The sequence below is a fragment of the Rhinopithecus roxellana genome, chromosome 5 (assembly GCF_007565055.1).
Source record: "Rhinopithecus roxellana isolate Shanxi Qingling chromosome 5, ASM756505v1, whole genome shotgun sequence".
Taxonomy (NCBI): Eukaryota; Metazoa; Chordata; class Mammalia; order Primates; family Cercopithecidae; genus Rhinopithecus; species Rhinopithecus roxellana.
Window position 1 is genome coordinate 3,139,887 of NC_044553.1, and position 27,485 is coordinate 3,167,371.

The following is a 27,485-nucleotide window of genomic DNA, read 5'->3' on the forward strand; positions in this document are numbered from 1 at the left end:
CTTCACATTCATCTGCAATTTTTAAAAAATTTAATCAAAATTAATTTGTGAAGTACCAGCCAGTTCTCATCAACTTCTGAAGCATTGTGTATTCTTACTGTTTGAGATGGTAGGAAAGATTTTAGTATTTTATAAATGCTTAGTAGTAGGATTGAAACTTTTTCTTACAGTAGTTTCTTTGTGCAGGATTACTTAGGATAATAGGACATTTGATTGTTTACCTGAAAAGGACACATGTATATTCAAATATTCTGAATATAGTCTTTGTTTATTTAATTTTTTTTTTTTTGCAAAAGCCTCACTCAAATCACTTTAAAGATCAAGGGAGAGAGAGGCAATGAGTTGAGTCTCCTTTTAGATCTCAAACATTTTCATTGCTACTATCATGAATGAGAGTGCAGAAAATCAACTAAAAAGGGTGATCTACTGATAAGAGATAGTGGAGAAAAGGGGCTAGTTGCCACAAAATGGAAGTCAAGATGAAGAGAAATTTTGTAAAGTAAAAGAAATGCCCCAGATATCGTGTACTTGAATCTCTTTGGTCTGATAAAGTGTACAGGTTACTGTGAAACTGAAAAAATATTAATATGCCTAATTCATTCAAATAAGCTATGAAACTCATTTGTTTATTATGTTTAATTTAAAGGGCTTGGTTCAGATCAATTCCATCATTACCTAAATATTCAAACTGGTCCCCTTTTGAACTGACTGAAAATAGACATTAAATTCCAGGTTCATATGTATTTCATATTTAACCTTCAAAGGTTTAACTGCTTTTTGCATGTATTACAAATATAGGAGAGTGCATCAGGGAGTTCCTATTGAAATTTCTTTCTGCAGACATTAAGGTATGTGGAACACTGAAGATTTATCCCATGGTAACCAATAAATTGTATAACTAATTTCATTTTAGTGATAAGTGAATACTTCTCAACAAACACACATACTGCTTGTCATACCTTACCTGGAAAGAGGCTTTATTGAACATAAGCTGTAAAGTTATATTTTAAGTTGAATTACTGAATTTGCACAAACATTTCTACAGAATTGTTTTAAAAAATCAAGCTTTGTCGTTTTCCACTACATTTTGTTGTGCTTTTTATATTAATACTCGCAAATGTTATAATTTAATACTTATATTCCAATTACTTGCATAAGCAGTTTTTTTTTTAAATCCTGGGGTGTTGAAAGAACATATAATAATAATACTCTTCTTAGGCAAAAGTCTTTTTAAATGAAGTTAAAAGCTGAGATAATTTAAGGAAAAGGATCTTCAAATTTTCATAACCAACAGGTTTAAGTGAAATTTACAATGCATTGGAAAACTGGCTGGTTAAAGATATGATTTGTCCTCAGGTAGCTCAAAATCATTTTTACAGGTTTTTGTTTTTTTGTAAAAGTGTTTTTTAATCTTGGTAAAATAATAAAATAATATTTCACAATTTGCACAGAGTCTGACTAAAGGGCAGAGGCATATTACCCTCAGAGTTTAGAATAAAGCCAGATTTTTCAGGCCCAGTTCCACTGTAGAGTTAGTATGCACTGCAATCCCAAACATTTTCTTGTTCCCTCTAAAGCTAGGGCCAATTTCATTTCAAGTGGAGGTTAGAGTAAAAAAAAAAATCACTTTTGTGTTCTACCATCTTCTGCACTAAGTATTCTTAATAACCTTTTGCTCTGGTTGACCCATTTAATAACCTGGAAGAAAAATAGTGTTGCTCCATATCTGGTCTCAATGGAAGTAATTTTCTAATGGACAATAAGCCGAAAGGCCATGGCTGTCTAGGAGGTTAAACAACAAATATCTTGTCTGCATGGGCTTACGCAGCAGCTTCGGTCCTTTCTTCTTCAGAAGCGGCTTTGTTGTCTTGCCTGTAATTTGCACATTTAGGCTCTGTAGTTTGTTTATAAAATAGTTTTACACAAACCACTCTTAGCAGTGCAAGCTTCTGAGTTGAAAATTATTCAGGCTTGTTTCATTGAAGGCACTTGGTTTCCATGGCAATTTATAAAAGATGGTGGTTTGGTTTCTTCATTGGAACAGATGACGTAGTTTGGGTGTTCAAGTGGCCGCAAGCAAACTCCGATAAGCCTGTGTAATATGTAAGCCCAGGTTTACCATCCTGGATAGTAGTGCATGCAAAAAGAGACAGCATACAGTTATCTAGCTTAGCCATGGGAGAAAAATAATAATAATAAATGTGGGATGGGGATAAGGTGGGGAGAAACATGAATGCTTTAAATAATTCTGAGTTCGGGTTATTTTCAAGGAAGGGTAACAGCCAAAGGTAAAAGGGCCTACATTTATTTAATTCTCTATGAAAACCTTCTCGAAAGGAAAATAAATGCCAGCTCTTCACGTACCCTGTTTACAGTGAGGTTTTTGTTGGCAGGCCATTAGGTTTCCATGGTAACAAGCAAACTATTCATTTGAAACAAAACCAGCCATGACTTTGTGCTTTGACAAGGATTTCTATAGCTCTTTTTTTTTTTTTTTCATTTTTTTTCATTTTTTTTCCAGAGTTCAACCAGATGACGCTGTGATCTTTTTAGCCACAAAAGCACCTGAAGGTCTCTTCTCTACTCAGGTCAAGAATATCTTTTATGTTTAGTTTGGAGTAAGTTATACTTCCATGATGTCTTTTTATCCCCAGTGCTTAAAAAAATTTGTTTTTATTATTTTGTTTTTGAGTCAGTAGTCAGTGGAGGAATCTTTGGTAGTTTGTTTGTTCAATGTCCATTTACAAAGACTCTTTCTTCATGCCAGTGCCTGGTGAATCTTTTATAGCCTCTGCCAGGATAAGGTCACCTTCGAGGACTTAAGATAGACATGAGGACGATAATGGGAAAAAGCCATATATGAACCAAAATCCCAACAGCACCATCAACGGAATCTAAAGATAAGGAAAATAAATGCAAACAAAAAAAAGAAGAATAAGCATTTCACGTAGCTACTAACACAATCTGGGTGAATAATAAAACAAGTATATGGAAGATATTTATTTTTATTTTGTTTTGTTTATCAGCTTCATTGCTAAGGGAAGTGAAAAGGAAAATGAATATATGGTAAGGCACTTGATAAAAAGATTTACAGATTTTAAATTGATATAATATGCTATGAAAACTTGTTCGTGAGATATTCACAGAGGTTTGTGGTTGAGCTCAATCTTAGAGAGTTCTGCTAGCCCTAGGAAAGCAGGAACATGGAGAAAATTATCAGAAATCTTCATAAAGTAGATTTTTGTTTTTCAAGCTTCCAGAAGTGGATAAGCTTGAAGACTGAAAGAATATCTTAATGAAAACTAGAAAGGGATGATCATGTGTACCGAAATTACTATTGCAACTAGTAGATTATCCATGTTTAGATCAGTCCATTATCTATAAATTATACAAATCATTTTCTCTTTATTTTAACTTTTAGAGGCATGATGAAGTCCATTCTAACTAAAAAATCCCTTCCACCAATCAGCCTGGAAAGTTCTACTTAATTGGGATTTGTTAAAACCTGGTGTCCAGGTGATGCCTCTTAGAATGAATGCCTTACTGAGGAGGGATAACACAGGTATAATTCATTAACCTAGCTAAAGTTACAAAATGGTTTGTATCTAGGGTAGAGTTGAGTTTGACAATGGAGACAAACAATCTTATATCTGGATGGTGTGGACCATAGTTCCATTTATCGCCCGGAAATAATTGGCAGCCTGAGGAATCAGGAAGAGGCTTTCAGCCTTCAGGTTGGTCTGTACTTAGAATATAATATTCATCTAATAATCATCAATCAATCAAATCCTAGTCATCAAAATGAACTTAATAAATGGTAATTAAATGACACAAATGTAACAGTAAACTTTCTGATACCAAATAGATTATTTTTGTTCAATTAAGATTATTTATTTCCCCTAATTTATAGAGTTTAAATAAAAATATCCCCAATACATATAGGGGGTATTTTCATATTTAAAACTGCCGCACATTTTTTGGACTTGCTAGTTTAAGAGGAAAAAAACTAATTATAAAAATATTCTATTGTAATAGAACTTGTACAGTAATGAAGTCCCTATGGGCTTTCACAGGCATTTAACTGTGGCTACTTTTATCAGTTATGCTTTCTTTCTGCACTAGGGAGTAAATAATTTCCTTTGCTTTCCTCCTTTGAAAAGTTTAATTCAATTTATTGAATTTATTTATAAGATTTGTGCTTACATTATGAAAATGTAAAATTTCTGTATATAGTTGTAACTGCCTTTAATTAATAAAATGTTACTGCCACTCAGTCATACTATGAAATTCAAAAGAAATACTATTATCCTTTGAAGAGAATACATGTTTTCCTGTGCATTAGAAAAACTGTTCTTTTGAATATAGCTACTGGTTTTCTAAAGCAGACCCAGACAGATACAAGGATAAATTTTTACTAAATATGTTACTTGAAATACTAAGTTTATGACAAGATACTAGGAGCAAAATGGCTCATTGTTATATAAAAATCTTAGTTTTTGTCTTTTGACAATACCTAAGAATTGAGTCAATTCAGTTCATATGAGTAATCAGTGGACAACTGTACACATTTAACTTTCAACATCTAGACTGATATAGTTTCTCACCAAATATAGAAAATTAACAAAGACTCTGATTTGCTCTAGACTTACACAAGATAGATTTTCAGGCTTTTGTATGTGCTAAATAATTGATGAGTAATTTGTGTAAATTTAGTTTGATTACTTTCTCTTTATATGACCACAAAATAAAAGATTCCAGATGAGTCTAAGATAATCCTTCAATTGCAGTCATTTTTAACAGGAATGATTTTATAGATTTCATAGCTTCAAATGTGAAATACAGAGACGAGGATTTTAAGAAGCAGCTAAACACATAATTCTAAATCTTTGTGCATTATTTATCATGTTTTATTTATATCTCTTCTATTATAAAAGGGACCTGTGATGAAAAAATAAAATTAAAGATATCATTAAACTGTCATATTCAAAAGAGGGTATAAAGTGAAAATCAAATTACTAAACAAGCTTTTGGTGCAGATAGGAGATTAGACCATATTAGGGCTACTTCATTACTTAATATATGTATTTAGGCTCATTACAATGCTGAATCTGTTAAAATGGCTGGCAAAAGGCCAGGAGCGGTGGCTCACGCCTGTAATCCCAGCAGTTTGGGAGGCCGAGGCAGGTGGATCACCTGAGGCTGGGAGTTCAAGACCAGCCTGGTCAACATGGTGAAATCCCGTCTCTACTAAAAATACAAAAAATTAGCAGGGCGTGGTGCCGCGCGCCTGTAATCCCAGCTACTCAGGAGGCTGAGGGAAGAAAATCACTTGAACCCGAGAGGCGGAGATTGCAGAGTGAGCAGAGATTGCACAGTTGCACTCCAGCCTGTGCAATGAGAGCAAAACTCCGTCTCAAAAAAAAAAAAAAAAAAAAAAAAAAAAAAAAAAAAAATTGGCTAAGTCAGGAAATATATTCACTATATTCATAAACTGGAGGCACAAAAACATCTATGCTGATATGGTAAGGCTTGTGTCCTCACACAAATCTCATCTTGAAATATAATCCCCATAATCCCCACGTTTCAAGGGAGAGACCAGGTGGAGGTAATTGAATAATGGGGGCGGTTCCCCCATACTGTTCTCATGAAAGTGAGTTTTCACTAGATCTGATGATTTTATTATTATTATTATTATTATTATTTATTTATTTATTTATGTATTTTGAGACGGAATCTTGCTCTGTCGCCCAGGCTGCAGTGCAGTGACGTGATTTCAGCTGACTGCAAGCTCCGCCTCCCGGGTTCACGCCATTCTCATGCCTCAGACTCCCGAGTAGCTGGGACTATAGGGGCCGGCGCCACGCCCGGCTAATTTATTTCTTTGTATTTTTTACTAGAGATGGGGTTTCACCGTGTTAGCCAGGATGGTCTCCATCTCCTGACCTCGTGATCCGCCTACCTCGGCCTCCCAAAGTGCTGGGATTACAGGGGTGAGTCACTGCGCCCGGCCAATCTGATGATTTTATAAGGGGCACTTCCCCCTTCTCTCACCAATTCTCCTTGCCGCCTTGTGAAGAAGGTACTTTGCTTCCCTTTCACCTTCCGCCATGATTGTGAGTTTCCTTAGGCCTACCTGCCTTGCTGAACTGTGAGTCAATTAAATCTCTTTCCTTTATAAATTGCCCAGTCTTGGGCAGTTCTTTATAGCAGTATGAAGATTGACTAATACAATTTACATTATAAATATGTGCTACGTATACAGGTTCATCAAATATTTTAATAAAAGTTTTAAAATCGTCTAAAACAAATAATGTCAAAGTATTTTAAAATCTTAACAATAAAAGTGTACTTGCCTTACACAGAGCTAAATCAAAATGTCACTTCTATTTTATCTTAGGCCAAATATATCTGCAATTGAATTTAATACTTTAAAAATAACTGAAGAAACTTTAGGGTATTAGATATAAGAATTTTTAAATAAACCAACTAAAAATAACTGTTTTTAAAATTAATTTAATTAAATGTTAATTTAATAGTAATGTTACTTTAACGTTACAACAAACCCATCTCAAGCAAAGATACTTACTCTTACTTGCTAGGTCTTGTTTTGCACATTCTCCTTCTGCAATTGATACATCGTCAATAGCAATGTCACCTTCTATTCCAGGACCTCGGATACCTTCAAAAATGAGCTACAAATATGAATGAAACAAACCTAAATGTGGAGCTTTTATTTGCAGATCAATTTCTTTTGAGAAATCAAGGAGACAAAAGTAAACTTGTCAGTAATCCTGGCATCTTTTAGATTTGATGACCTTCAGAATTAAAACGTGCAGAAAACATAAATTTTCATCCCAAAAACGGTAATTCAATCTTCCTTGCACTATATTAGTTTTTCTCATCAAAAGCTCTCTGTCAATTTTAAAGCAAAACTAAATTTAATCAAATAATACAATAAAACAATGACTACACATCCTCTTTTAATTTTTAAGGATAAGAAAAAAATGTTTTATTTGAAAAGTCTTTCTCTGACATAGATATTTTCTGGTTTTATCTGAACATAACTCATAACATTAGTTTTCTAGAAATATTTTAAAGAATGAATCAATTCTGGATTCTTTACAACAGTAATATGTATATTGAAGCCCAGACCAAAGTTTTTCTCTCTCTGACATTGATTTCTCACAAACAGATTGAATATGTTCGTCATATTCCCATGTTGGCTTTATAATTTACCTCCATGATTTCACTGCTGATATTCCATTTTTTAAACTTGAAGATATTTATCAGTCTATTTATGTTGAATATCTCATGGTATACCTTTGAATTTATGGTGGCTATAACAATGGTGGTCACTGAGGCTCAGTGCATGAATATTGAAAGAATAAATGAGTACAATCAGAATCCTTTATTATTAAATAATCAATACAATGACAATAGAAGCACAATTAGCAAATTTATATATATTTTTTATTTTTACAGAAACAAGACTCTTAGAATTTTCTTTATGACTCCCAGATTATTCCTTGCTTTCAGGAAAACTTTTTAATCTTTTTGATACTGTAAGGCAATTCATGCATTTAGTGGTAGGTGTATAGTTCTAGAAAAATATTTACATGTTAAAAGAAAATATCTGTTTTGGTCATTCCAAAGAATAGTTTTATAAAAAGCTGTTTCTAACATCAATCTGGTAATGTGCATTATTAATAACATTTCTAGACTTATGTCATCACAACAGATTTGACAATGTTTATTTTTATCAATGCCAAAGTTTTTGTTTTTGTTTTTATTTGAAAACATCTCCTCAAAGGCAAATCAGAATCATTTCTGAACTTTTCAAAGCTGCTGTCCTGGGAGAGCCATAGCTTAATTACGATGATTTTGAGAGAACGTAGGCTATTTTTGAGAAATTGATCCAATGTTCTTTGATATGCTCTCATAATTTTATCAAAGGGAATCTCCAGGTAGTAAGCAGAGGGAATCACTTGTCAACTTTTGTATTGAGACCCTGTCCTTCACTTAAATGTAGTTCATAAACAAAGAATAATTTTCATGATTTGATAGCAGAGAAAAATGTGAGTTCTTACTGATATACAAATATGATAAATATGGAGTTTCCTGCTTGTCTATGTTAAGATAAGCATGTTCTTAAAGATTCTCCAAAGCCATCTCTTTGAAAAACATTTAAAATGGTCTGTTTCACTGAAGCCAAAACAAAATGGCAGCTACTAGCTTGGTTCTACTGTTTTATGTATTACGCTTGTTCCTTCAAATGATAAAAGGTTTTGTAGCTACCATGGTTCATCAGAAAACTACAGCACAAGGGTATTACATAAAACACTATAACCAAGTTAGCAGTTTAGCAAATTTTCAGTCCTCAGATAGAAGTATTATTGTGGCTGCTTGGAATTGATGACTTCCATTTGAGATAGGATGGTGTCTGGAAAGGTAACTGGGAAGTGGCTTTAAAAAGTCTCAGAAGACTTTGAAACAGTCCTTTATTGAAAGGTCTATGAGAAACAATTTAGAAAAAAAATGAACAGTATAAACATTTGAGAGAATTAAATATGGAGAAAGGGAAGTCATTTTAAGGTGCAGAATATTCCACATTATGGATATAATTTATTTAACCAGTACCCTATAGTCATTGTTAGACATTACAACTGTTATCTCCTATACTGAACAAGGCTGAGGTGACTACATTTCAAGCACATTGTTGTTTAAGGTCTATAAAGTGCCCCTATGAGCAAACTACCTGTGAGAAAATATTTCCGTTTTTCCAAAAGGTAGGTTTTTAAGTCTTGGGGTATATTTTCCCTCTTTGATATGTGTCCCTTACCTGATAGAGAGTCAATGTTAGAGTAAATCAATAGTTACTATTAAATACTGATTGTAGAGTGCAGTACAGGTTTTACAATGTAGCCATAGCAAAGATAAGGGGTTTGCATTCCCATGTGCTTTATGTGGGCAAGTGAGATGTGGTGAAGAGTCTAATAAAGGTGGGTTAAAATGCTCTGCACCTGCTCGCACTTGAAATTTACACAGATGAAGCTGAAGTCAAAATCCTTTTATTAGGAAGGATGTTTGCAAAACATCCCTGTGTTCTGTGTCACTGAAGCCAAAACAAAATGGCAGTGCATGGATTTCCCATCTTAGCTATGTAAAGGTAAAAAGTTTGAAGAAAATATCTACGCTTTTTCTTATTCAAAGTACACAATTGCTTTCACTTAGTAAGTTCTTGTTACTTCCAGGTAGGAGTCATATAAAATGGTGAGATTTCTTTAAAAATCAAAACTAAAACATACATGTCATCAAAGTCATTTCTGAATTTTTCAAAGCTGCTATCCTGGGAAAGTCATAGTTTAATTACAACGATCATGCCATTACTCAAAGCATTTCAACACTTCTTCTGCTACTGCTTTTAAAGGATTAAACAATTTTCCTTTTTCTGTTACTTTTCTTTTTCATCCTGTCTTCCTGCCTCCCTGTGCAGCTTGATCAAAATCAAAAGGTTGGACCTAGGTTTGTGCTAAAAAAAAAAAAAAAGTCCAAGAGCAGTGAAATTGTGAAAGACAGACCCTTTTGTAGTCAGATTGAGAGAATGTGTCAGAAACCATCTGTAGTAAACATCAGGAAGCAGACTGACTAATGTAATTTAGTATGTGTGCTACCTACCTACTGGCAATATGTTGACTATAAGTTTGTGGTCTGCTGAAGAGCGAAAGTAGAAATCAACAAAAATCAAAGCATCATGTGTCCACAGGGCTTCGTATACCTACAGCATTACCTTATGTGAATATTTCATCCCTTGGTGATATGGAATGAATGAAGTGGTACAGTAAAAAAAAGTAGGCTGATTTGCAAATATATTATTTACATTTACATTTACAATTATTGATACTACATTTTGTCCTTGATAAAGCAAGGTAATTTCTTTAAGCATAGTAGGAATTTTAGACATTGTGTGTAAATAAATCTAATTAGTGGCTATTTATTGGAATGATAAAAATAATTTCCAGGAATAAAACTCTTAGTACAGTCATAATTTATATTTTTAATATTTATTTGTAATCTTGTGATGATGAATCTACTTTAATAGGCCAGATAAATACTTGCAGTCTTCCACAGGGTCCTTTTTGAACAGAAAGAAAAAGATCCTGTGTAGCATGTTTGTTTCCTTTTGATTTCCACAGTTTTGCTATTAGGAAAATATACATTAGTTTTTAACTGGTTGAATTTCACAAAGAAATTTTTATTGCATTGTTTTATTTATGCTCTGAGCTCTTGACTACAATTATATTTCTGAATTATTGTAATTAAATTTTATAGATTCGAACAGATTCATAAATGACTCCTAGACTAAGATCTAGAGAGAGCATGTTTTACTTGACATTGTTTTTGTGTGAGTTAGATTAGACAAATATAAAGTGTAGATATTAAATTTAAATGATGTGCCTTAGCCAAACTTTTAAGCATTTGTAAAAATAAATCTTTGCTTGGCATTTTCTAGAATATAAAGATGAGAAATTATAAGTCCATTAAAATATGATGTGTTTAGCCATAGAAGATGTGATCTTTTTACACAACAAAAAATATTAATTATATTTATTTTGAGAATTAAGACTCTAGTTTAAAAAGTTAAATTATCATATTTTTATGACTTTCCATCATTATTTTATCTACTATTACATTACAGAGATAAAACCATTTTTGTTTCCTCTTCAGTACTTCTGCATTTGGTTTAACTGACTTGAAGAAGGAATTAACAGCATCTAGGTACTCATGAAGAAAATGTTAAGGTTTAGGTCTCCTAAAAGAGGGATAAAATTATGCAAAACCTATTCCTCCCATACAATAGCAATATTATTTAAAATTATTTCCCTTAATTGAAATGACGAGTTTAAAATTGAAATGTTTTCACAGTGTGTTCATGCAACTCAGCAAACTTAACATATAAAAAATACTGCATAATCAGAAAATTAACTTTTGGTAAGTAAATTCAAATGGGAATTTTAAAATTAATGTGGACTTCTGTATTAGAATTATACCTCACAAAATCATTTCAGTTCATTAATTGACAGTTTCTTACACACATTATAATGCTTCAAAGCATATAAATATAGATATCAAAATAAAAATATAGATGATGCTACGAAAGTGTGTGTTCATATGTAATTTCTCAGCAAGAAAAGAAGAGCTACATGAATCACTAATGAGTAAAAGTAGATGGGGGAATTAAATAATACAATGCACTTCTGATGATTTGCCTTCATTTTTAATGGTGACTTTTGCAAATATTTACAATATAGTTTCTTCCTGACAAAAGGCAAATCACTTCTAATCATTACTGCTAAGGCAAATGCAAAACCCTAAGATTGCAGTTTGAAAACCGACAGTACATATCACTTTGAAAAACTTCAGGATATAAATATATTTTAAAATAACCATTAGCATTAATAATATTATCTTTATTTTATTACTGGTTTAGTAAATAATTGAACTATCCTCAACCATTACAAAATAAATTTGAAGAGAGACAACATAATAGACCTAGTGGGTCGCCTTGGCTTTTTCCCTGGGGAAACCATCTCAAATCAGAACGGTGAGTTTAACTTCACAGTGCTCTGCCAGTTCAACTTGTGGGACAAATGTCAATTAGCTGTCAGAATTTCTAATGTTAAATAATAACGTGAGAGTCGACTGTTGGGAAAGACAAAGAAATGCATCAAGTTGTGAGCTGGAATTGGTAAATGTTTTTAATGGTTAAGTCAGGAGTCACCATTGTATCCATATAATTGCCCTGGAATGTGGCTTAGAATGCCAGATATGCTACATGAGCATGTAATGTCTACTAATGAGGACAATATTTTCTAGCTTATTATTATTCTTAGTTGGAACATAGGGCAGAATGATGTAAGGAGAGCAGTATAGTCTCTTTTCCAGTCCCTGTTACAGTGTTAAGCATTTCTACCTTAATTTTCTCAAAAATTATGTCAAAACCTATTTCTAAGTCTTGAAATGAATAAGTAGGAGCAGGAGATTTCCAGAATCCCTTTCACTTAAACTAAGAAAATGTAAGGAGCATTTTGTGTCTTATAATCTATTTATATACTTTACCCCTGGAAAACATTTGGAATATACTATGAAAGAAGTAAAACATTAAAAGGGGATGGTTAAATATTTTCCTTGGTATGGGATGTAAAATTAATTGACATTATAAGAATATATCCATTTTGTTTCTTTGGAATTGTTGCCCTAATTTTTTCAAATGTAGCAAAATATATTTTTATCCCAAGCACTGATCATGCTAAGTTAATTCTAGTAAATGAACCCAACATAAATTTCAATAGAATAAAACTTCTACTTGTCTTGAAAAGTACTAAACAATGATTGTATTTTCAACTAAGCAAACTAATTGGACCCACTCAAACAAAGGACTTTCCAAGTAATTTTTAAAGGATTTATGGATCAAATTAATTTAAAGTCATGCAACTCAAAACAAATAAAACAGCATAAATGTTAGTGAAAGAGACTCAAAGTCACTTATATTCCATTTAAAACTTCAAGAGGTAAAAGTTTTGCCTTCCACTTAAATACATCCTCAAATGCCAGAAAGTTACATTTGAGTAATAGTAAAGCTTCTCACAACTTAATTTATATGGTAATATATTGGTATCATTGTTGTTATCAGGAGTTCCTAGAAGATGTTACACACCAAAAAAAGTATTTTTGAGAAGCTTGACAAGTTATAAAAGATTTTTGGGTAAAAATAATACTTCGTATAAAACAATTCAAAACAAATCTTCTCTAAAATGAAGTAAGACAAAAACAACAAAAGTGGCATGGGATTATTTAGTTGTGTTTCATGTTTCCTTGAACAATTAAGATTAATGAACTAAAGTCCTTAGCCAATAGACCTAGAAATATGTTGGGAAATGAAAGAGCATAGATCAAAATAAAAAGATGATTTTATCTATCTTTATTTTCCATTGATCATTTAAATAGCTTAAAAATGCATCAATTCAAACTATTTACAAATATAAATTTTTCCATTTGTTTCCAAGAAATATAGAGTAACAGGAACAAGAGCTGTCTTTCTACTTTAAACAACCAATAACTGGGCCAAGTATATGAAACCACAGTGTTCAGGATACTAGATATCAGATAATGAAGACGTGTGTTCCCTGGGAAATGGGAGTCAAATAAGGTGAATTCTGTTGACCAATACAAAGTTTATAGGCCATGGTGCAAGTAGAGGAAAAGAAGGTGAAACCTGGTAGAAAATCTGAGTTGAGGAGATGAGAGTTCAAAAAAACAAAGGAAGCTGGAATGTTCAGGGCAGAATACCAGAGAAAAACAGTGGCAGAGAAAAAGAGAGAAACAGAGCACTGCAGAGAGTCCCCCTTGAGTATTCAGCAGAGTACTGATCAGGACATGAAATAAGGAATCTACCCAATACTTGGGAAAGAACCAGAGGGATGAATTTGAGTTAACAGTGCCCAGCCTTCACAGGACTGGGAATGGTGACTGCTCCCATCCACCACACGGAAAAATTTCGTAATATATGGGACATTTGGTGGAGGATTCAGAATAGTCTTGCCTCCATCATGAGAAATAATTAGCCCTATACCAAACATTACTCTAGTCTCGCCTAACAAATCTTAAAAGCAACACCTAAAATAATGAAACTGTTTTGAAGTGACTTAACTATCTTCCCTGAAAAAGCTCAAGAATATTTATAAGAATACAAAAATATTCAGCACCTATCAAGGTAACAGTCACAATGTCTGGTACCCAGTCAAATTACCAGACTTGTAAAAAAATAACGAAAACAATGATCCATTATGAGAAGAAAAATCAATCAACTGAAACCAACCAAGAACTTATATAGATGTTGGCAATAGCAGATAATTTAAAATGGTTATAATAACTGGATTTCATACATTTAAAATATTAACTAAAGACATACAAATATTTTCTAAAAAGATTCAAATTGAACTTACAGAGATGAAAAATCCAATGACTTAGATGAAAAATACACCAAATAAAACTAAAAGTAAATTAGACATTGCAGAAGAAACTATTGTTGAATGTGAAGACAGAATAAAAACTATCACAAATTAAACACAAATAGAAAAAAATGAAAATGCCTTAATGAGTTGTGTGACACTTTCAAGCGATTTTATCTATGTGTGATTGAAATCTTCAAAGGAGAGGAGGACTAGCAGAAGTATCTGAAGAAACATTAGTGAGAAAAACCTCAAATTTTATGAAAACTATAAATCCACAGATCCAAGAAATTTAATGAACACAAAGCACATATAGAAGGAAGAAAAATATATCAAAGCACATCACAATACAATTTATAAAAATGAATGATAAGGAAAATCTTAAAAGCAACCAGAGAAAAAAGTCACATTACATATAGAAGAATAAATTTAAGGCTATCCACAGATTTCTTCCTGGAAACAATGCAAACAAGAAGAATATGGTACAATATCTGAAAAGTTCTTAAAAAACAACAACAACAACAACAACAACAAAAACAAGGATGCTTAATCAGAGGAAACTTTCAAAAAATGTGTGGTATATTATGATCTTGGTATTTTTGTTTATTGTGAACTTTGCTGGAATTTTGTGTTGGAGAGGCAGTCATGTGGGAAGTGAAAGTATATCTAGAATATCAACTTTTTAGAAAAAATTTTGCTTTTTAATGACAATATCAGTATATACATTTTAATATTAAGGTTACTTGTATCAGTAATACTTTGGAATCCTGTCTTCACAGTTTAATTTAGTTTGATGATATGTTGTCATTCATTTTCACAACTGTATTGTTCTTCATAGAAACAAAATGATTCTTTTATTTTTCAAAACCATATGGGAATAAATCTTTTATATATCTGTAGATAATTGGCTAGCCTTACTCTCTGATTCTTTATCATTGTGAATGACTGTATTTTTATCATCCTGGTTTGATTTAGAAGTGCAATCTCCAAAGCAATTAGAATTTATAGATTAGATTACAAGAAAAGGTCATTCTACCAATTAAAAATTGGCACAATTTTCTATACCCTTACACAACATATGCCATGAAATGCATCCAAAAAAAACACTAGTAGAAGAAATATTCAATGCTATAAATACAGTGTCATGAAATAGATTTGAATTCTTTTGAAATAAGGCATAGAGCTACAGAAGATATATGTCATAGACTTTGAAGATATTTTACCATATTTTTAAAATATAAAAATATTTGGATATGTAGATATATATTTATATATGTATATATGTTTATACACATTAAAATCATTAAAAACTGTATTAACTCCATTGAAATAGCTTAATCATCTGTTGTCTCTAGCTATAATGGCCAGTGTTGCAGTCTTTACAACTTCTATATTTTTACTGGTAACTCTCTTAGCTAACTCTCTAAGTTTTACTACTTTTCTATATAGAAACAAAGAAAAATAAAGTCATCTTAATTTTAATAATCAGTGATCAATTACTGATATGGCATTAAATCAAAAGGAACTTTTTGCTATGAGTACATAAAATTTCATCAAGAAAAATTCAAACAGATTGAGAATTGATTATCAAGTTCCATTATTATAGAAACTTATATATATATACATCTCTCTCTATTTTTTTTTTCAGGGAGTAAAATATAAGCATGTGGTTTTATAGAAATGGATTACATTTTATCCAGGCAAATCATTTAAATTTTGATAAACTATTATTCAAACCAATTACTTGATGAGTATTAATGAATAAAGGAAAAGCCCATTTATCTTTATAAAGCAGCTTTTAGAACTAAAGCAAAACTTAATCATATAATTTTTGTGATGCTTATATCATGGGATTTCTGAATATTCATATTTTAATATTTCCTCAAGATCTACCTTTAATGTTATGCTCATTTACAGCAATTAATTAGCCAAAATTACTATTCTTACCTGAAATGAAGTAATTGGGTATATATTAACATGAGCCTCATTCCATCTTTGTCCTTTATTCCCACTTGAAGACCACAGTGGATTCTCTATTGTTGTTTGCCCTTTCAAACGTAGATAAACATTTAAGACGCCTAAAAATGACAATAAAATTTTATTTTGCATAGTCATTTTCAACTCAAATTTGTTTTTCCTTGACCAAATACTTGTAAACTTCTTAAACTGAAATTTTACAGAACACTCTAGTGTCTTGTCCTCTCTTCTCTCATTTCCTATTTTGCTCTTATGACATTTGACATTTGATCCAAAAGGAACCATGTCCTAATTCCCTAGAACATGTGAATGTTGCCTGATACTGCAAAAGGGATTTAAGGATTTTGCAATGGGGAGATTATTCTAGATTATTAGGGTGAGTCCTAAATGCAATTACATATAGCTTTATAAAACAGAGGCCGAGGGAGATTTGATACAGGAAAGAAGGCCATGAGAGAGAAAGAGATGTTACATGGCTGGTTTCGAAGATGGAGGAAGGGGCCATAAGGACTCCTGGCAGCTTCTTGAAGTAAAGGCAGAGGAAAGGGCTTCTCTCCTGGAGCTTCAGAAGAAGCCAGCTCTGATGACATCTTGATTTTAGGCCCAGAATGCTTTTTGTAGATTTCTATTCTCAAGAATAAGATAATAAATTTGTGCTGTTTTAGGTCATGAAGTTGGTGATCATTTGTTATTTGTTACAGTAGCAAGAGGAAATGAATATAGCATGTAATCATGTACTGACTAATTTGCTCAGAGTTGGACTCTAATTCTGTCATCTTATATTATCATTTAGAATCATATTTTTTCAGTTTGATTTTTACCCGTCTCATTTTTCCTCTAAAATAGTTATTGGAATATAAAATGAAGATAGCTTTTATCTCATCATTTGATATCTCTTTCAACAGTTTAATGTGCTGTACACAGTAATGATATTAATGATGATAATGATATTAATACAATAAATATATTTCGAACATTTACTCCAGATGAGGAATTAATCCTCTCAACAATCCTATGAAGTATTTATTATTATTGTCCCCACATTATAGATGATAAAACTTAGAGGGGTTAAACAGTTTGCCCTATGTCATACAGTAAGAACATAGCACAAGCAGGATTTGAACTCAGGGAGTTTCAGAGTCTTACATCTTAATCACTAGGCAATCAATATTTTAATAGATAATTTTAAAAATCAACTTTATTGAGGTAAAATTTACATGCAATAAAATTCATTCATTACTATGTGTACAGGCCAATAATTTTAGACTAATGTCTACTACAATGTAAGTACTCGATCAAGATACAATCAATGTATCTTGGTTGTATCAATATTCAAGATACAGAACATTTCCATTTCCTCAAACAATTCTCTCACTTTCCTCTGTAGTTTGTCTTCCCAGCCACCCTTCCTCTGCTAGATAACTAGTGATCAGGCTTCTATCACTAATTAATGATTTCTTTTATAGAGTGTCATATTAATGGAATTAGGCAGTATATAATTTTTGTGTGTTTGGTGACTTTCCCTCAGTGTGACACTGATGATATTTATGTCATTGTTTTATTAGTCATTTTAAATTCAATGCTTAGTTTACTTCTGTTTAATGTACTTTACTGATGTGTTTATACTTAAATACACCATCTTGTTGGACTGCATTTCTGTCTTCTGTTTTTCCTTCTCCCTATCCCCTTCCATTCCTTTTTTCCAGGAATGGACTTTTTTCAGGATTTATAAAAAAACAAAAGATTTCAATTTATGTACTGTACTGACTTCTTAACTATATCTCCTTTTACTATGCATTAGTGATTATTTTAGAGTTAACAAGATACAACTTTTCAGAGTCTAATTAGAGTTAATATTTTACTTCTTCATACTTACAAATCGTAATTCAAACTCCCTTCACATGTTCCACTATTACCTTATCCTATTCACTTCAGATTCTGTATCTCCACAAATATAACAACCTTACACAACATATAATTCATTTATCTGCCTCATTTCTTTACTCAAATATCTTTTACTTTTGTTTACATTGTAAACCTCACCTTACAGTACTTTTTTTTTTTTTTTTTGGTTTGATTTTTTTTTTTTTTTTTACATGAGTATTAATGGTAGGAGCCGGGATATGAACCAAGCCAGTTATAGCTTTTATTCTTTTTTTTTATTATTATTATACTTTAAGTTCTAGGGTACATGTGCATAACGTGCAGGTTTCTTACATATGTATACTTATGCCATGTTGGTGTGCTGCACCCATCAACTCGTCAGCACCCATCAATTCATCATTTATATCATGTATAACTCCCCAATACAATCCCTCCCTCCTCCCCCCTCCCCATGATAGGCCCCAGTGTGTGATGTTCCCCTTCCCGAGTCCAAGTGATCTCATTGTTCAGTTCCCACCTATGAGTGAGAACATGCGGTGTTTGGTTTTCTCTTCTTGTGATAGTTTGCTAAGAATGATGGTTTCCAGCTGCATCCATGTCCCTACAAAGGACGCAAACTCATCCTTTTTTATGGCTGCATAGTATTCCATGGTGTATATGTGCCACATTTTCTTAATCCAGTCTGTCACAGATGGACATTTGGGTTGATTCCAAGTCTTTGCTATTGTGAATAGTGCCGCAATAAACATACGTGTGCATGTGTCTTTGTAGTAGAATAATTTATAATCCTTTGGGTATATACCCAGTAGTGGGATGGCTGGGTCATATGGTACATCTAGTTCTAGATCCTTGAGGAATTGCCATACTCTTTTCCATAATGGTTGAACTAGTTTACAATCCCACCAACAGTGTAAAAGTGTTCCTATTTCTCCACATCCTCTCCAACACCTGTTGTTTCCTGACTTCTTAATGATTGCCATTCTAACTGGTGTGAGATGGTATCTCATTGTGGTTTTGATTTGCATTTCTCTGATGGCGAGTGATGATGAGCATTTTTTCATGTGTCTGTTGGCTGTATGAATATCTTCTTTTGAGAAATGTCTGTTCATATCCTTTGCCCACTTTTTGATGGGGTTGTTTGTTTTTTTCTTGTATATTTGTTTGAGTTCTTTGTAGATTCTGGATATTAGCCCTTTGTCAGAGGAGTAGGTTGCAAAAATTTTCTCCCATTCTGTAGGTTGCCTGTTCACTCTGATGGTAGTTTCTTTTGCTGTGCAAAAGCTCTTTAGTTTAATTAGATCCCATTTGTCAATTTTGGCTTTTGCTGCCGTTGCTTTTGGTGTTTTAGACATGAAGTCCTTGCCCATGCCAATGTCCTGAATGGTACTACCTAGATTTTCTTCTAGGGTTTTTATGGTATTAGGTCTAACATTTAAGTCTCTAATCCATCTTGAATTAATCTTCGTATAAGGGGTAAGGAAAGGATCCAGTTTCAGCTTTCTACTTATGGCTAGGCAATTTTCCCAGCACCATTTATTAAATAGGGAATCCTTTCCCCATTTCTTGTTTCTCTCAGGTTTGTCAAAGATCAGATGGCTGTAGATGTGTGGTATTATTTCTGAGGACTCTGTTCTGTTCCATTGGTCTATATGTCTGTTTTGGTACCAGTACCATGCTGTTTTGGTTACTGTAGCCTTGTAGTATAGTTTGAAGTCAGGTAGCGTGACGCCTCCAGCTTTGTCCTTTTGACTTAGGATTGTTTTGGCAATGCGGGCTCTTTTTTGGTTCCATATGAACTTTAAAGCAGTTTTTTCCAATTCTGTGAAGAAACTCATTGGTAGCTTGATGGGGATGGCATTGAATCTATAAATAACCTTGGGCAGTATGGCAATTTTCACTATATTGATTCTTCCTATCCATGAGCATGGTATGTTCTTCCATTTGTTTGTGTCCTCTTTTATTTCACTGAGCAGTGGTTTGTAGTTCTCCTTGAAGAAGTCCTTTACATCCCTTGTAAGCTGGATTCCTAGGTATTTTATTCTCTTTGAAGCAATTGTGAATGGAAGTTCATTCCTGATTTGGCTCTCTGCTTGTCTGTTACTGGTGTATAAGAATGCTTGTGATTTTTGCACATTCATTTTGTATCCTGAGACTTTGCTGAAGTTGCTTATCAGCTTAAGGAGATTTTGGGCTGAGACAATGGGGTTTTCTAAATATACAATCATGTCATCTGCAAACAGGGACAATTTGACTTCTTCTTTTCCTAACTGGATACCCTTGATTTCTTTCTCTTGCCTGATTGCCCTAGCCAGAACTTCCAAAACTATGTTGAATAGGAATGGTGAGAGAGGGCATCCCTGTCTTGTGCCAGTTTTCAAAGGGAATTTTTCCAGTTTTTGCCCATTCAGAATGATATTAGCTGTGGGTTTGTCATCAATAGCTCTTATTATTTTGAGGTACGTTCCATCAATACCGAATTTATTGAGCGTTTTTAGCATGAAGGGCTGTTGAATTTTGTCAAAAGCCTTTTCTGCATCTATTGAGATAATCATGTGGTTCTTGCCTTTGGTTCTGTTTATATGCTGGATTACTTTTATTGATTTGCGAATGTTGAACCAGCCTTGCATCCCAGGGATGAAGCCCACTTGATCATGGTGGATAAGGTTTTTGATGTGCTGCTGAATCCGGTTTGCCAGTATTTTATTGAGAATTTTTGCATCGATGTTCATCAGGGATATTGGTCTAAAATTCGCTTTTTTTGTTGTGTCTCTGCCAGGCTTTGGTATCAGGATGATGTTGGCCTCATAAAATGAGTTAGGGAGGATTCCCTCTTTTTCTATTGATTGGAATAGTTTCAGAAGGAATGGTACCAGCTCCTCCTTGTACCTCTGGTAGAATTCAGCTGTGAATCCATCTGGTCCTGGACTTTTTTTGGTGGGTAGGCTATTAATTGTTGCCTCAATTTCAGAGCCTGCTATTGGTCTATTTAGGGATTCAACTTCTTCCTGATTCAGTCTTGGGAGAGTGTAAGTGTCCAGGAAATTATCCATTTCTTCTAGATTTTCTAGTTGATTTGTGTAGAGGCGTTTATAGTATTCTCTGATGGTTGTTTGTATTTCTTTGGGGTCAGTGGTGATATCCCCTTTATCATTTTTTATTGCGTCTATGTGATTCCTCTCTCTTTTCTTCTTTATTAGTCTTGCTAGCGGTCTGTCAATTTTGTTGATCTTTTCAAAAAACCAACTCCTGGATTCATTGATTTTTTGGAGGGTTTTTTGTGTCTCTATCTCCTTCAGTTCTGCTCTGATCTTAGTTATTTCTTGCCTTCTGCTAGCTTTTGAATGAGTTTGCTCTTGCCTCTCTAGTTCTTTTAATTGTGATGTTAGAGTGTCAATTTTAGATCTTTCCTGCTTTCTCTTGTGGGCATTTAGTGCTATAAATTTCCCTCTACACACTGCTTTAAATGTGTCCCAGAGATTCTGGTGTGTTGTATCTTTGTTCTCATTGGTTTCAAAGAACATCTTTATTTCTGCTTTCATTTCGTTATGGACCCAGTAGTCATTCAGGAGCAGGTTGTTCAGTTTCCATGTAGTTGAGTGGTTTTGATTGAGTTTCTTAGTCCTGAGTTCTAGTTTGATTGCACTGTGGTCTGAGAGACAGTTTGTTATAATTTCTGTTCTTTTACATTTGCTGAGGAGTGCTTTACTTCCAATTATGTGGTCAATTTTGGAATAAGTGCGATGTGGTGCTGAGAAGAATGTATATTCTGTTGATTTGGGGTGGAGAGTTCTATAGATGTCTATTAGGTCCGCTTGGTGCAGAGATGAGTTCAATTCCTGGATATCCTTGTTAACTTTCTGTCTCGTTGATCTGTCTAATGTTGACAGTGGAGTGTTGAAGTCTCCCATTATTATTGTATGGGAGTCTAAGTCTCTTTGTAAGTCTCTAAGCACTTGCTTTATGAATCTGGGTGCTCCTGTATTGGGTGCATATATATTTAGGAGAGTTAGCTCTTCCTGTTGAATTGATCCCTTTACCATTATGTAATGGCCTTCTTTGTCTCTTTTGATCTTTGATGGTTTAAAGTCTGTTTTATCAGAGACTAGGATTGCAACCCCTGCTTTTTTTTGTTCTCCATTTGCTTGGTAGATCTTCCTCCATCCCTTTATTTTGAGCCTATGTATGTCTCTGCATGTGAGATGGGTCTCCTGAATACAGCAGACTGATGGGTCTTGACTCTTTATCCAGTTTGCCAGTCTGTGTCTTTTAATTGGAGCATTTAGTCCATTTACATTTAAGGTTAATATTGTTATGTGTGAACTTGATCCTGTCATTATGATATTAACTGGTTATTTTGCTCGTTAGTTGATGCAGTTTCTTCCTAGCCTCGATGGTCTTTACATTTTGGCATGTTTTTGCAATGGCTGGTACCGGTTGTTCCTTTCCATGTTTAGGGCTTCCTTCAGGGTCTCTTGTAAGGCAGGCCTGGTGGTGACAAAATCTCTAAGCATTTGCTTCTCTGTAAAGGATTTTATTTCTCCTTCACTTATGAAACTTAGTTTGGCTGGATATGAAATTCTGGGCTGAAAATTCTTTTCTTTAAGAACGTTGAATATTGGCCCCCACTCACTTCTGGCTTGTAGAGTTTCTGCCGAGAGATCTGCTGTTAGTCTGATGGGCTTCCCTTTGTAGGTAACCCGACCTTTCTCTCTGGCTGCCCTTAAGATTTTTTCCTTCATTTCAACTTTGGTGAATCTGGCAATTATGTGTCTTGGAGTTGCTCTTCTGGAGGAGTATCTTTGTGGCGTTCTCTGTATTTCCTGAATTTGAATGTTGGCCTGCCCTACTAGGTTGGGGAAGTTCTCCTGGATGATATCCTGAAGAGTGTTTTCCAACTTGGTTCCATTTTCCCCCTCACTTTCAGGCACCCCAATCAGACGTAGATTTGGTCTTTTTACGTAATCCCATACTTCTTGCAGGCTTTGCTCATTTCTTTTTCTTCTTTTTTCTTTTGGTTTCTCTTCTCGCTTCATTTCATTCATTTGATCTTCAATCGCTGATACTCTTTCTTCCAGTTGATCGAGTCGGTTACTGAAGCTTGTGCATTTGTCACGTATTTCTCGTGTCATGGTTTTCATCTCTGTCATTTCGTTTATGATCTTCTCTGCATTAATGAGTCTAGCTGTCAATTCTTCCACTCTTTTTTCAAGATTTTTAGTTTCTTTGCGCTGGGTACGTAATTCCTCCTTTAGCTCTGATAAGTTTGATGGACTGAAGCCTTCTTCTCTCCTCTCGTCCAAGTCATTCTCTGACCAGCTTTGATCCGTTGCTGGTGATGGGCTGCGCTCCTTTGCAGGGGGAGATGCGCTCTTATTTTTTGAATTTCCAGCTTTTCTGCCCTGCTTCTTCCCCATCTTTGTGGTTTTATCTGTCTCTGGTCTTTGATGGTGGTGACGAACTGATGGGGTTTTGGTATAGGTGTCCTTCCTGTTTGATAGTTTTCCTTCTGACAGTCAGAAGGACTGTCTGTTGGTCTGTTGGAGATTGCTTGAGGTCCACTCCAGACCCTGTTTGCCTGGGTATCAGCAGCAGAGGTTGCCGAAGATAGAATATTGCTGAACAGCGAGTGTACCTGTCTGATTCTTCCTTTGGAAGTGTCCTCTCAGGGGTGTACTCCACCCTGTGAGGTGTGGGGTGTCAGACTGCCCCTAGTGGGGGATTTCTCCCAGCTAGGCTACTCAGGGGTCAGGGACACACCTGAGCAGGCAGTCTGTCCGTTCTCAGATCTCAACCTCCGCGTTGGGAGATCCGCGGCTCTCCCCAAAGCTGTCAGACAGAGTCGTTCGCGTCTGCACCGGCTCCCGCTACTTCCCCTGTTGGTCTTCAGCTGTGCGCTGTCCCCAGAGGTGGAGACTACAGAGACAGGCAGGCTTCCTTGAGCTGCTGTGAGCTCCACCCAGTTCGAGCTTCCCAGCGGCTTTGTTTACCTACTTAAGCCTCAGCAATGGCGGGCGCCCCTCCCCCAGCCTCGCGGCTGCCCTGTGGATAGATTGCCGCAGACTGCTGCGTTAGCAGTGAGGGAGGCTCCGTGGGCGTGGGATCCTCCCGGCCAGGTGTGGGATACACTCTCCTGGTGTGCCTGTTTGCTTAAAGCGCAGTATTGGGGTGGGAGTTACCCGATTTTCCAGGTGTTGTGTGTCTCAGTTCCCCTGGCTAGGAAAACGGATTCCCTTCCCCCTTGCGCTTCCAGATGAGGCGATGCCTTGCCCTGCTTCAGCTCTCACTGGTCGGGCTGCAGCAGCTGACCAGCACCGATTGTCCGGCACTCCCTAGTGAGATGACCCCAGTACCTCAGTTGAAAATGCAGAAATCACCGGTCTTCTGTGTCGCTCGCGCTGGGAGTTGGCGACTGGAGCTGTTCCTATTCGGCCATCTTGCTCCGCCCCCTACAGTACTATTTTTAAGAGCCAGATATGAATATATTTTTTATAAATTATAAGAAGAAAGGAAATAGGGCATTTCAATTTCCACTTATTCCCATTCCTGGTGGTTTACATTTCTACCTGTAGATCTGAGTTACAATCTGGCACCCACGGCCCAAAGGGCATCCCTTAGCAGTTTTTTGCAGTGGTGAGCTTCTAGGGACAACATTTCTCTGATTCCTTTAAGTAAAAATATTCTCATTTCTCTCATATTTCTCATGAGGTATAGATGGCAGGGTTTTTTTTCCAGCATATTAAAGGTGTTCCATTATCTTCTGCATGCTATTTCTTTTTTTTTTTTTTTTTTTTTTTTTTTTTTTTGAGACGGAGTCTGGCTCTGTCGCCCGGGCTGGAGTACAGTGGCCGGATCTCAGCTCACTGCAAGCTCTGCCTCCCGGGTTCACGCCATTCTCCTGCCTCAGCCTCCCGAGTAGCTGGGACTACAGGCGCCCACCACCTCGCCCGGCTAGTTTTTTGTATTTTTAGTAGAGACGAGGTTTCACTGTGTTAGCCAGGATGGTCTCGATCTCCTGACCTCGTGATCCGCTTGTCTCGGCCTCCCAAAGTGCTGGGATTACAGGCTTGAGCCACCGCGCCCAGCCTTGCATGCTATTTCTAATGTGAAATAAACCATCATTCATTTTTGTTTGTCTTGTACATAGTATGCTTTTCTTTCTCTCTCAGGCCACTTTGGAGAATTTCCCTTTGTCTTTGGTTTGCAGTAGTTGATTGTGATGAATGTAAATATGGTTTTCTTTAGATTCATCTTGCTCAGGGTTATGCTGAGTTTCTTCTAAGTCTTTTCCATTAATTCTTTTAAAAATTTGTTTTATTTAATCTTATTCTTTTTTTAGGAGATGGGGTCTTGGTCTGTCACCCAGACTGGTGTGCAGTGGTACCATCGCACCTCACTGCAGCCTCAAACTCCTGGGCTCAAGGGATCTTCCCACCTCAGCTTCCAAAGTAGCTCATACTATAGGGGCACCCCAACATGCCTAGTTTTTTTTTTTTTTTTTTTTTTTTTAATGAATGGAGTCTCTCCATCTTACTCAGGTGGATCTCCAACTGAGTTCAACCAATCCTTCTGCCTTGGCTTCCCAAAGTGTTTGGGATTACAGATGTGAGTTACCATGCCTGGCCCTATTATTTCTAACAATATTTTCTGCCATGTGTCTCTTTCCTTTCTTTTGCACAATTGACTTATATATAAGTCAATTATATATATAATATATATATTTAAGTACTTATACATATAATGTAACTTGATATTCTTTTATAGGTCATTATGGCTCTGTTTATTTGTCTTCAATATTTTCCCCTATTTTCTCAGATTAGAAAATTTTCCTTGTCTTCAAGTTTATTGATTTCTTTTTCTGTCATCTCCAGTCTTCTGTTAAGCCCATCCAGTAAATTTTTTTGTTTATTGTACTTTGTAGTATAATTCTTATTTAGTCCTTTTGTATGGATTCTTTCTCTGCTGAAATTCTTTATCCATTCACTCATTTTATTTCCTTTGATTCTTTCAGCACATTCTCTTATTTCATTGAACACATTTATAATATCTTTTTTTTTTTTTTTGGAGATGGATTCTCGCTCTGTCGCCCAGGCTGGAGTGCGGTAGCGCGATCTCGATCTTGGCTCACTGCAAGCTTTGCCTCCTGGGTTCATGCCATTCTCCTGCCTCAGCTTCCCAAGTAGCTGGGACTACAGGTGCCAGCTACCACACCCAGCTAATTTTTTGTATTTTTAGTAGAGACGGGGTTTCACCATGTTAGCCAGAATGGTCTCCACCTCCTGACCTCGTGATCCACCTGCCTCGGCTTCCCAAAGTGCTGGGATTACAGGCGTGAGCCACTGTGCCTGGCCTATAATACTTTGTTTAAAGCCTCTATCTGCTAAGTCCAAAGTTTAACTTTCTTAAGTTTGGTTCCTATGAACTGATGTTAACTTTTTATGGCTATGAATCGTATTTTCTATTTATTTGTATATCTAGTGACTTTCAGTGAGTAATGAGCATTGTAAATAGGACATTATAGAGACTCTTCAGCTGTAATCTTTCTCAGAAGGCTATTGGCTCTTGTTATAGCACACTGTTCAGTTATAAATTGACCATGCTGAACTTGTATAGGCTTGGTTTTCCACTACTAATGCAGATCTGTGAAAACCCAAAATTGCCCTAAATTCTCTAACTTTATGGGACTCAATCTCCAAATCTGTCTTACCTATGAATCTTATTGGGGCTTGCATTTAGCTTTTTTTAGAGAATGTCTAGAGAAGGCCTTTCTCCCAGGTACGATTCTAGCCTTTCTGGTTTCATAGTGCTGCCAGGGGTTTTATGAGATCTCTACACTCTCAGAAAGTTTCATGGCTGAGACTTCAATATTCCATGCTGCTCTCCTCTCCGGTCTCCTTGCACTCCCCATCTTTGTTGTGCTGCCAGTCCCACAAAGGTTGCTATAAGTCTTGGTTTTTCTAGTCTTCTACATGTACAGTCTAGTCTTCATGAGGGAACCCCGTACAGACTTCTGGATTCAACCCTGCACATCTCTTTTCTTTCTGTTGTCCTGACCTACAGATTCCATTGACATCAATTGTACAGTACGCTAATCTTTGTTCCCTGACTGAGTGGGATCTTCACATTCTGCTTGAATTTCTGGGATCTGTGGCAAGGTCAGGAAATTGTCCTTAGTCAGAGAGCTTGACTGTCATGGAGATCAATCCATTACTTTCTCTTTTCTTATCCATTGCAGTCTTACCCTGTTTTTTGGTCTATTCTCTAAAAAATGGTTTCTAACATATTTTGCCCATTTTTATGCTTGTTTAGGGCAATAGGATTTATCTGATATCATTTACTACTCCTTGGCTTTAAGACGATCTCATTTTGATAACAGGTAATTACATAAATTATTAGTAATATGTTAATATATACACTTCACAATAGACATAGAAAATTTCCACATAATGTAGTATATAGACTTATTTATATGAATATTGTACATAAATTCTAATGAACAGAAAAGACAATATAACATTATCATTAAATGAAATCACTCAGAGGGTAGCCTTCTTAACATTTTGTTGTATGTTGCTTTAGCTTTTAAAGCAATGTATCGTTATATGATATAGTTTATTC

General features: G+C 35.2%; 1 protein-coding gene across 2 annotated transcripts in view; it reads right to left on the reverse strand.

Moving 5' to 3' along the window:
* Positions 1-956: 956 nt before the first annotated feature.
* Positions 957-27,485, reverse strand: part of MDGA2 (MAM domain containing glycosylphosphatidylinositol anchor 2) — an 854,319-nt gene continuing 827,790 nt past the window's right edge. For both annotated transcript variants that reach the window (XM_010375832.2, XM_010375833.2), the window contains exons 15-17: positions 15,957-16,087; positions 6,587-6,692; positions 957-2,894 (exon numbers count right to left, since the gene is read on the reverse strand). In XM_010375832.2, coding sequence (XP_010374134.1) covers positions 2,806-2,894; positions 6,587-6,692; positions 15,957-16,087 — 326 coding nt within the window. In that variant the 3' untranslated portion in view covers positions 957-2,805. The remainder of the gene's footprint in view (positions 2,895-6,586; positions 6,693-15,956; positions 16,088-27,485) is intronic.